Source organism: Oncorhynchus gorbuscha, linkage group LG25, assembly GCF_021184085.1.
Source record: "Oncorhynchus gorbuscha isolate QuinsamMale2020 ecotype Even-year linkage group LG25, OgorEven_v1.0, whole genome shotgun sequence".
NCBI classification, from domain to species: Eukaryota; Metazoa; Chordata; class Actinopteri; order Salmoniformes; family Salmonidae; genus Oncorhynchus; species Oncorhynchus gorbuscha.
Genome location: NC_060197.1, coordinates 36,681,591 through 36,693,793, shown reverse-complemented (window position 1 = coordinate 36,693,793; position 12,203 = coordinate 36,681,591). Strand labels below are relative to the sequence as shown.

The following is a 12,203-nucleotide window of genomic DNA, read 5'->3' as shown; positions in this document are numbered from 1 at the left end:
GACTGTGAGGGCTTTGCATAGGTGCCTTGTGGGACTTTTTGTGGGACTGAAAAAAAATGCCCTGAATGCAAAATAACATTTGTTTTTCTTGTTCCAGAACAATATAAATCACTTTTATTCCCAGTTCTGATTCTGTTCCTCAAAAAAAATAAAAATGTTTTTTTTCTCCCTGAACCGGCTCCAACCCCTGATTAGCCCACACAGCTACAAGGATGCACTTTCATTCTAGGTTTAGGACCTCATATTAAAGCTCAAAGAGACCCCAACTGATGTATGCAATCTAAGCATAATTTACTTTGGTTTATACATGCATCATGAAACCTATAACACAATAAATTAATTTGACTTGGTGAAAATGTGTTCTTTGGACCTAACTTTTTCCATGTGGTTTCTTTCTTCACAGACTTCACAGACTAAATATTTGATCAAATTATTAATTTTGTTTATGTTTTCCATTGAAACAAGTTGGCTCTATTTACCACTTTGGTCCAATTTACCACACTCTCACATATCCTGACATTCTTCAAAGCATATTGCTGATTGGTTGAAAGGGATCAAAGGACTGTCTTGAGTAAGGACTAAAGGACTGGGCAAATGGGCCGAGAAAACAATAAATCGGTTCTATTCGAAATCATTGGGAAGTTCCTACCCCATTGAAGGGGGTTATGTAAGGGTTAAGGTGAGGGTTATGGATTAGGGTAAGGGTTAAGGTTAGGGGTCATCCCAATGATCCCGGATAGCACTGACGGAAAGAAATAGTGGCCTATTATTTTACAGTTAATGTCCACTGTTCAGATAATCCAATACATACATTTAGAGGTAAGAAATTATAAGGTTAACATTGAATAAAAAAGTGGTGGAAATGGTTGAGCAAGACGGTTTAGAGTATAGGAATTGTTAACAGGTGTATTTCAGAAAGTTTACTTGCGCAAAGTTTACTTGCGCAAATGATTCCACCTCCACCCAGTCTTCCATTTCCGTCCGAAACATTTTCCTTTGTAATTTGATAGTCGACCGTAATTCGTGTAATAAACTCACTTTTTAGGGAAGCCCAAAAAGTTTTCGTGCAATTAAGCACAGTAGTCTTGAGGTGCCACATCACAAAACATGGAATTTATACGGAGGAAAATGAAGACTATTGTTTTTCTGAATGCACTGGCGACAGTTGTTTGGTGTGCCCCTTCGCTCTGCGACCCCGAAGACGAATTTCTAGGTAAAGTAGGCCAACTGTTTGTTGTTTATGATAACGCACATGGTGTGTTTTATGCATTGGAAGGAAGTGATGGTGTTTGGGCTAGATCTGAAATAAAAGTGCATGGTTCAGAAATATTTCATTATATCTCAGACAAGACATGCAAACTGTGACGCTTCTATTCACAATGTTTACTCACAAGCCAATTGTAACAACAATAAAAAAAAAATAACCTCGTGTCACAAATTAGTGCGAAATAAAGTGCTTATTTTTATTCAGAGAATTATTATAGAACTGTGGGCTATAACGATTGAGGTAGATATTCATCACCAGTGAGAGGTGACCTGATCCAAAGAATGACAATTCTCAGCATTAATACGTTTTTACTGAAAGATAGACATTTGGGAGGAGAAATCGTGAAGCAAGATGAGAGGGTTAATAAAAAGCAGATTTTATAGTGTCACAATAACGCTGGTGATAAATGCGATTCTGCCATCTAGTGTTAAATGCATGACAGCAACTAACAATAGATGTGTCTTTCAGGTATCTTTTGCAAAGAACCAGAACCAGAACCAGAACCAGAACAACGTATGTACATTTAATTTTCTTCAATAAATCCTTCAACTCATGTAAATGTGATGTTTGTAAAGCCTTGGTGACCAACATATGCTAAGGTTATGATTTTTTAGGACCGACTCTGACTATTCTAAACCAATTGAAAGCATCCTAACATGTTGTGTGCATTGCACCACAGTTAGATCGCTTAGAACGTACTGTTCATACAGAAAGAAGGGCTAAAGGACTGTACATTTATACAATGTTATCAAACCACAGGTTGAACAACCTATCACACTTTTGAAGATGAAGTTTTACTAAGTGATTAGGCTAAATGGGATATTATGGCCTTAAGGCCTCTCCGAGCTATCAAGTGTATTTTTGGATGATAAATGGCTGTATGAAATATTCACATTTTAATCTCCACTGATAATAGAAATATTTGAACTTGATCATTTTCTGTACTGCAGAGAGGTAGCTAGCTATATGAGACAATAAAGATGTTTTAGTCCAAGGGGTGGATTCTTCATGCATATCCATATGACTTCTTAATATCAGGTTATGCTCATTTTCCATGCCAAGGATATGAGTAATGAGCCTTATTGTGTACTGAGCATCTCAGCTAGGTTTCTTAAACAAATGAACTTAGAACAAATGTAAAAGTACAAGAGAAAGAACAACCTGGCCAATACCCCTAAACATACTGATTTACAATGGAGAGAACATATGGTCTCAAAGCAGCATCTTGCAAGCAGGTTAACACTACCGCCTACCTGAAAATGTTCTTTAACCAACGTATTGTTCTATGAAAATGTTGCCACCCACCTTACAAAAGCACCCGAAGGTCTCACCGATGTTAATTGCAAAGATTTCATGAAATGATGAGACAATAAATGGTATTATTATAACACATTACATAATGATGAACCTATTGATATAACAGTATGTATTCTATACTTTGATGATTCAACACGGTACGCCACATTCAGATCAGTCACTCACCATTATAATACTGAATTTGTCCGGCTCCTCGGTTGGCTCTTTCCTCTACTCAGCCAAGTGCATGGACATCATGATGAACTATTGCGACGACATGTCCTATACCCACACCGTGTTCCCCAACATCCTGGGCCACAGGACCCGCGAGGAGGCCGAGCTGGGCCCCGAGTACCTCCTCGTCAGTGTGGTCCACAACCTGCTCAATGGAGAGTGCACCCCGGACATCCGCATGCTGGGCTGCTCAGTGCTGGTGCCTCGCTGCGAGAAGGAGAAGGTTTGATGCTAACAAAGGATAATGTAATAATACAAATAAATCCAAGAAAATTGCACTCTATATATATATATATATATATATATATATATATATATATATATATATATGTTCCCAACAATTTAATGGGTAAATCTAATAACCAACATGTTGGTAATGCAGTGCCTTCTTCAGTAAAAAAAAAAATATATATATCCCACTTTCAATAATTGAATGACGTTTTTATTTTATAATGTAAGGTGCTGAAGCCGTGCAGGAGTACGTGCGAGGCTGTGAGGAAGAACTGTTACCACGCCTTCGAGGGCATCGAGATGGCCTGGCCATACTTCCTGGACTGTGACCGCTTCTTTGTCAGTGACCAGGAGGGCTGTTACGACCCACTGGAGGGCTTACGAGGTAACGGCCACAGTTTAACTGGTGTGTCATAAAAATGACTATCAATATATGATAGTGACAACAGTATGACACTAACTGTGCAGTATGATGTTGACTCAAATAATATTTTCATGCATAAAACAATCCCCTGAGCAAAATGTAAAACTAGAGAGAACCATGTGTGTCAATATTATTACAAGATTATTTCATTATAAAGAAAAATAACTCCCAAACCCCTTTTAATAACAGAAGCATATTGAGTGGTAACTGAGAATGCAGTTTCTATCCAGATTAATGACAGTCACCTGGTTGCCACATTGCTCCTTGCGGCACACCTCAAGAATGTATTTAAACTATTTATAGGTCAATTCAAATGCCTTTTTACATTAACATTCACAGTTTGTTGATGATTGTATTATGCCACAATCCTGTCAACACATTTTTTTTAAATGAACATTTATTTAACTTGGAAAGTCAGTTAACAACAAATTCTTACTTACAATGACGTTAACATATCTGCCATTAATATCTTGCCTCCTACAAGATATATGCGTTTTAACAAGTCTATGAGTTCACACTGATAGGTGACAGAGAACTGTAGTATATGTTCCCCAGATCAGTGATCAGTCTAATGTGAGTTCAGTACAGTTTGTTTCTCCCTGTTCACCAGAGCAGTGATCAGTCTAATGTGAGTTCAGTACAGTTTGTTTCTCCCTGTTCACCAGATCAGTGATCAGTCTAATGTGAGTTCAGTACAGTTTGTTTCTCACTCTTCACCAGAGCAGTGATCAGTCTAATGTGAGTTCAGTACAGTTTGTTTCTCCCTGTTCACCAGATCAGTGATCAGTCTAATATGAGTTCAGTACAGTTTGTTTCTCCCTGTTCACCAGAGCAGTGATCAGTCTAATGTGAGTTCAGTACAGTTTGTTTCTCCCTGTTCACCAGAGCAGTGATCAGTCTAATGTGAGTTCAGTACAGTTTGTTTCTCCCTGTTCACCAGAGCAGTGATCAGTCTAACGTGAGTTCAGTACAGTTTGTTTCTCCCTGTTCACCAGAGCAGTGATCAGTCTAATGTGAGTTCAGTACAGTTTGTTTCTCCCTGTTCACCAGAGCAGTGATCAGTCTAATGTGAGTTCAGTACAGTTTGTTTCTCCCTGTTCACCAGAGCAGTGATCAGTCTAACGTGAGTTCAGTACAGTTTGTTTCTCCCTCTTCACCAGAGCAGTGATCAGTCTAACGTGAGTTCAGTACAGTTTGTTTCTCCCTGTTCACCAGAGCAGTGATCAGTCTAACGTGAGTTCAGTACAGTTTGTTTCTCCCTGTTCACCAGAGCAGTGATCAGTCTAACGTGAGTTCAGTACAGTGAGATCAGTGATCAGTCTAACGTGAGTTCAGTACAGTTTGTTTCTCCCTGTTCACCAGATCAGTGATCAGTCTAACGTGAGTTCAGTACAGTTTGTTTCTCCGTGTTCACCAGATCAGTGATCAGTCTAACGTGAGTTCAGTACAGTTTGTTTCTCCCTGAAGCTGCAAACAACCAACCATTCCAGCTGTGTGATTGCTTTGAGTGTTCATGAGTCCTCTCTTCCTGTGTACTCTCTCTCTCTCTTCCTGTGTACTCTCTCTCTCTCTCTTCCTGTGTACTCTCTCTCTCTCTTCCTGTGTACTCTCTCTCTCTTTCTGTTTATCTCTGCAGCTGCTCTATGCCACCATAAACAAGTCCTACAGGAGCCTATGCTGACACAATAACAGTTAATGTAGCCATTTAGCTGAAATAAATCATAGATATGCATATTACATATATGATATGGGTGTAGATATTCACACAGATGGTGGTACCACATTTTGCACAACAGCTTTTAGTGTAGTATGAAATCTGTTTCCAAAAATATATTTGATTCTAACTGAAATACAAGATGTCTGGCAAGCCTGTAAGCTATGCAATTAATTCCATGCTGATATTTATTTTGAACAGATGTCTCCGGTCTTATGTTTCAACTTCATTCAGTTTCTTACCTTTTAGGTCTTGCACATTTCCCCAAAAGAGCACATTTATACAGGGGAGACAGGGGGCCTTTTCCACTTCATGTAATTTCTCTGCCTGCTGACATTTTACAGGGCTCTACTCGACATGAGATGAAAGACTAAGGCCTCATTTAGTAATGAGGTATCTCGATATACACCCGATGAGGCGGTTTATTGACGCATGGTTACGCTTTCCATGTTAACTTTTCTAGGACACTGAGTCAAAAGTCACACTTGCTAGTTAATACAAAGTGTCATGAACTGGCTTGGAACATTATTGACCTCTATATCTTTGGTTACACTTCATAATAACTTCCACAAATAAGACATTGCACTTAACTGTTCATAGGTGGTTATAAATGCTTTTCAAATCATTGTCATACAGTGTCACCATCTCTTGTTTATCCTAGCGATACAGGAAGAAGGTAATACCCCTGAGAAGCCTCATACTGTCATCCAGTTTAGCTATCAGTCTAACGCCCAGATGAACAGCATCCTGAAGAAGACTGCAGCACGATGCCCCGAAATCGCCATGACCTACAGCATTGGCCGCAGTGTGGAGGGCAAAGACCTGCTAGTGATAGAGTTCTCAAACAACCCTGGAGTACATGAATTGCGTAAGTACTAATGGTCCTCGGTGCACTACAGTGTGAGTCCTGGGAATGCTATTTCTTAAACGCCGTCATATGTCTCTCAATGCTATTCAATTAGGGGCTGATTCCGACTTAGGAATTTACGCCATTCCTACGCACTTCAGTATTTGGTATTCAGATTGACCTTATTCAGCCGCGTAATGCACCATGCCGGTGCTACCTTGCACGCTCTGAATACATTGAATTAAACTGCTGAAAACCCAGATTTATGATGCTTAAGTTCAAGGTCAGAATGCACAGAGAGAAAAGTGCATCAAAAGGGGATTATGTTCCATTCCCGCACACTTAACACGGGTCAGAATCGGGCCCTTAATTATTATCTCGCCTATGTCCATAGTTCAACCAGGGACAATGTAACTTTTCTAAATGTTAAGTCTCTATGGAAAGCAGATCATTCATCTCAAGGGACTCTTTGGTTGAATACATTTAAAAGAAGTCAATATCCGGTCACCTTATATCAACAGTTGAACCAGAGATGAAGTACATAGGAAACATGCATGGGAACGAGGTGCTGGGTCGTCAGCTGTTGATCTACCTGGCCCAGTACCTGTGTTCAGAGTACCTGCTGGGGAACCGGCGCATCCAGACCCTGATCAACACCACGCGTATCCACATCCTGCCCTCCATGAACCCAGACGGGTACGAGCTAGCTGCCGCCGAGCTCCAGGACACCATCGACCCTGAGAACGAGGAGGTAGGTTGAATCAACGTTGTTTGACACGTCATTTTAATATTTTCTTGTTTTATCACTGTGTAAAACGAATTGCATTTGTCAGAAAGGTATTAATGTATCGTATGTCATCAGTTTCCCAGCTTTAAAAAAAAAATTCAACAACAGGCCTCAATATTTGGTTTAAACTATCGCTGATTTTATATTACTTGACGGCGAAGATCCTACAGTATGCTTTGACATGTCTGCTTTGACTCACATACCAACCTGACTACCACTGTATGAACCCAACAGGCTCAGAACTACAACAGCTGGACCCTGGGTCGAGGCAACGCCCAGAACATTGACCTGAACAGGAACTTCCCTGACCTGACTACGATCGTTTACAGCCGGCGCAGACACAGACGTTTCCGTAGCAACCACATCCCAATCCCAGACGTTTACTGGTTTGGTAAGGTACAGTATGAATTCCTAGCCATTCATGCTTGCATTTCGTGTGGGATTTTATACTTGCGGATAATAATGCATGCATCAAATATTGTGCAATGATGACTGCTTTCAATGTCATTTGGATTTACATTTACATTTTTTTAAACCTTTATTTAACTAGGCAAGTCAGTTAAGAACAAATTATTATTTACAATGACGGCCTACCAAAAGGCAAAAGGCCTCCTGCGGACAATATAGGACAAAGCACACATCACAACGAGAGACAACACCACATAAAGAGAGACCTAAGACAACAACATAGCATGGCAGCAACACATGAAAACACAGCATGGCAGCAACACAACATGACAACAACATGGTAGCAACACAACCTGGCAGCAGCACAACATGGTAGCAGCACAAAACATGGTACATTATTGGGCACAGACAACCGCACAAAGGGCAAGGTAGAGACAACAATACATCACGCAAAGCAGCCACAACGGTCAGTAAGAGTTTCCATGATTGAGTCTTTGAATGAAGAGATGGAGATAAAACTGTCCAGTTTGAGTGTTTGTTGCATCTCGTTCCAGTCTCTAGCTGCAGCGAACTGAAATGAGGAGCGACCCAGGGATGTGTGTGCTTTGGGGACCTTTAACAGAATGTGACTGGCAGAACAGGTGTTGTATGTGGAGGATGAGGGCTGCAGTAGATATCTCAGATAAGGGGGAGTGAGGCCTAAGAGGGTTTTATAAATAAGCATCAACTAGTTGGTATTGCGATGGGTATACAGAGATGATCAGTTTACAGAGGAGTATAGAGTGCAGTGATGTGTCCTATAAGGAGCATTGGTGGCAAATCTGATGTCCAAATTGTAAAGAACATCTAGCCGCTCGAGAGCACCCTTACCTGCCGATCTATAAATTATGTCTCCGTAATCTGGCAGGGGTAGGATGGTCATCTGAATCAGGGTTAGTTTGGCAGCTGGGGTGAAAGAGGAGCGATTACGACAGAGGAAGCAAAGTCTAGATTTAACTTTAGCCTTTGATATGTGCTGAGAGAAGTACAGTGTACCGTCTAGCCATACTCCCAAGTACTTGTATGAAGTGACTACCTCAATCTCTGTTTGATTTATCTTCAATGTTAAATATCAAAGTTCGAATTGAGTTTTGATTACCAATCATCAAGTTTTAATTGAGAAGTTGACGATTGGTAATTGTTGTTAACCGGCACCTGATTGTACAATGTTATGCCATCATTTCCAAAACCCTGTGTTTTATTGATGTGCCCAATAAAACAGTTGACTGTAATTGATATGCTTGTCTTTATGTGTGTCATAATGCAGGTAGCTCCAGAGACATACGCAGTCATGAAGTGGATCAGATCCTTTCCCTTTGTGCTCTCAGCTAACTTCCACGGAGGGGAGTTGTTGGTGTCCTACCCCTACGACCTCTCCAAACACCCACTAGAGCAGAAGATGTTCTCCCCCACGCCAGATGAACAGGTAAGCAGGACTGACAGCAACATGTACAGTCAATAGGACAACAGAACTCTCCAAAATGGATTGCACACTATGATCTGAAGTGTGTCTGTTGCAGAGAGAAGGCCCATTGATTGTTCAGGCTCTACATATGTAAAGATGAATTGTATTTTTATTTCCTCGACAGTCGTCATGTAACATACATGTAAAGAAAGAAGAAAATGTATCTCAGCTGCTACCAAATCAAACTAATGTAACATATCAAATTTAAAGGTAAACAAAACTACCCATTATATTTTTTATGAATACGACAAAGATAATATATTGTATTTTTGGCTACAGGTATTCAAGCAGATAGCGAGAACATATGCAGATGCCCATGCCACCATGTCAGAAGGAAACTCTGGAAGGTGTGAGAACTTTGGCAGTATCGGCCAGGACGGCATCATAAATGGAGCATGGTGGTACAGCTTTGCAGGTGGTAAGTTTAACATTTAAAAAAACGGTCCAATTAAAAACAGTCCAGGACTGTTGAAGTGACGATATAGCGAGCGGGTGGCTGGTGGCACCTTCGTTTGGGAGGACGGACTCATATTAACGGCTGTAATAGAATGGTATCGATCCATTCATTCCATCACAGCTATCATTATCAAATCAAAGTTTCCTGGTCACGTACACAGTTTAGCAGGTCTTACAGCGGTGCAGCGAAATGCTGATGTCACTAGCTCCCACCTATGAGGTCAAATGTCAAACAGCTAGAATGTAAAGTAAAGCAAGAAATCAAGAATGGCGGGAAACAACTGTTCTTATGAACCTTCCTCCTGTGATTGAAATAGCTGATGCAGGCTCAATGAACATAATAGGCAAGTTATATTATGAACTATGATCGCCACCTGGTGGCGCTCTTAGTTATTGTCACTAGTTATGAAGATGGTGGTTTGTAGTTTCTATCACTGGTACGTTGTTCTTCCTGTCATGTGATCAGGTATGCAGGACTTCAACTACCTCCACACTAACTGTTTTGAGGTGACGGTGGAGTTGGGCTGTGATAAGTTCCCAGCTGAGGAGGAGTTATACACTGGCTGGAAGGACAACAAAGAGGCTCTGCTCACATTCATGGAGTCGGTGAGAGACTTTAAAGCCACCATTTCATTCCAAAACATCACTCCCTTTCACAAATCTGAGACGAGTTCTCCACTCACCCTGCGTCTCAATGTTTACCAGGTCCACCGTGGAATAAAGGGAATAGTAAAGGATGAGGACGGGAATGGAATCAAAGGGGCAAGGATATCTGTCAGAGGAATAAGGCATGACATCACCACAGGTAAAGTCAGCCTCTTCGATTGGTCATTTTTACTAGAAAATGTCAGTATGATTCTGGGTGGTAAGCAAGAAAAAAAATGTCCTCACACTCTCTCTAGCTGAAAACGGAGACTACTGGCGCTTGCTAACCGCCGGCATCCACATCCTGACTGCGTCTGCACCAGGCTACACCAGAGCCATGAAAAAGATCCACCTCCCGGCACGCATGCAGAAAGCAGGCCGGGTGGACTTTGTCCTGCAGAAGGCTGTGGTGGAGCCTGACATAGAGGAGGACTATAGAATCCCGTCCATGGGGACCTATGAGCACTTCGACCCCTACAACCAGTTTGAGCGCTACACCATTAGCGAGCAGAACCAGAATGGAGAGGAGGGGCAGGAGAAGCCGTGGTGGTGGAGCTACTTTAGCAACGCCCATGGCTCCACCCCCACCTGGCTTCTCAGAAACTAGCTCCTCCCCTGAATATACATAGAATTCTCTATGGCTCCGACTATAGCCTCTTTTCTCAACTCTGGTCCCCGATTACCATCAAGGGTTGCACATACCCCCTACAGGTCAATACTAGCACACCTAATTCAATTAATCAAGGGCTTGATGATTAGTTCAATCACGTGTGCTTATATAAGGGTGGAACAAAAATGTGCAACCTGGGGGGGTACTCCAGGACACTGCCCTACATGATCAAAGACGGGTTACTATTTAAGTTGAATATGATTTACATAATGCTATCATACAAGTGTCACATTTTAGCATAACCATTATTATCCATTGCTGCAAACCTGTCGTAACTGAAGCAAAATATAAAATAGCTAGTTGTTCATGATAGCAATATGTAATCTCAATAAGTCATAGTTCATGTAAAGTGTTTTCTCCTAAAGCTAGCCTCCATTTTACAAGCTTTTGCCTTGTTAAACTGCTTCACTTTATGACCATAATGCAACACAGGAAGGTTGAAAAGCTTCGACGATTTGTCTCTCCACCCGCACATATCTGTACTTGTTTACAATAAAACATTATTAAAGAACATTAATTTGTTAATATTACTGCTGTTTATGGAGCCCCACCCTACTGCAACTTTGTTAAAGAGACGTGTTCTTAATGAGTGTGGTGCATTCTAGTTCAATTTGAGCTCACTTGCGGAGTTCCACTTTACTTCATGATAATACGGTAAAGTATCTTCTTCTCAGATGGTGACTGTTATACTTTACAATACTTGTCCCTGAAATGTATTCACATGGTAGTAAATGGGAAACTTGTGTCACCGTCGTCTCTTCAAAACATGTAATGAAACAGATTGGCCAAAAGATGGCATCCTAATTCCATTTGTTTTCGCCCATGTTACATTTTCAACTGAACTGCCTTTCCAAGAAAGGCAACCTTTCCAGCCAACCAATACTGTATCTCAAACTGTCCCACATGGCAACGTATAGCATCTGTTAAAGAACCAGAGGCACCGTCAGTCTCTTATACGAGTCAACCAACCATGCTTTTTTCACATAGCGCTCTGCATCACTTTCTCTAGTGGATCTAGATATCGTCAGTGTTTGTCTCACATGTTACCTATGATATGAATTGATCTGGAAAAAAAATGTCAGTCCTTTCATGTAATTTGTTTTGCCACGTGTTAACGTCTGAATATCATTCTGCCTACCCCTTTACAGTGCGCATGTGCCTTGAAAAAAAAGAGTAGGATATTTGTTGTAAATGGTAGGATGCAGTATAGTCTTGCAATAAGGGATCATCAAGGAGTGGCTATGCGTTCAAGGAGTGACGACGCGCTAGCGGAGTGGAACTGACCTTCCACGGAGTTGCATTATTTTCCAGAGAACGCACAGAGCCCGGAGTTGCATTATTTTCCAGAGAACTCACAGAGCCCGGAGTTGCATTATTTTCCAGAGAACTCACAGAGCCCGGAGTTGCATTATTTTCCAGAGAACGCACAGAGCCCGGAGTTGCATTATTTTCCAGAGAACTCACAGAGCCCGGGGTAGATTATCCATTTTATGCCATGGCTTGGAATATTTTACATGATTTAATACCATGGACACCATTCAACAGTATGCAGCTAGCGATGAGAATAAATGTTTTCTTCAATCTTCCCTCCAAACATTTGAGATGATGCTCAGTTATGATATTTAGTAAACGGAGGCCAAATCTGATTTGTGTTTGTGTATATTTCCAGATGTCAGCACTCCTGACATATCTACAGTTGAACTGTGGCTGCTAGGCTGTT

At 41.1% G+C, this 12,203-nt stretch overlaps 1 protein-coding gene across 1 annotated transcript; it reads left to right on the top strand.

Moving 5' to 3' along the window:
• Positions 1-1,004: 1,004 nt before the first annotated feature.
• LOC124014298 (carboxypeptidase Z-like) lies at positions 1,005-10,994 on the top strand. Its single transcript, XM_046329125.1, has 12 exons — positions 1,005-1,213; positions 1,736-1,780; positions 2,803-3,020; positions 3,257-3,413; positions 5,828-6,034; positions 6,535-6,764; positions 7,035-7,196; positions 8,515-8,673; positions 8,992-9,130; positions 9,635-9,774; positions 9,874-9,973; positions 10,071-10,994. Exons 1-12 carry the CDS (start codon positions 1,108-1,110, stop codon positions 10,418-10,420), a joined length of 2,013 nt encoding a protein of 670 aa, XP_046185081.1. The 5' UTR covers positions 1,005-1,107; the 3' UTR covers positions 10,421-10,994.
• Positions 10,995-12,203: the final 1,209 nt, after the last annotated feature.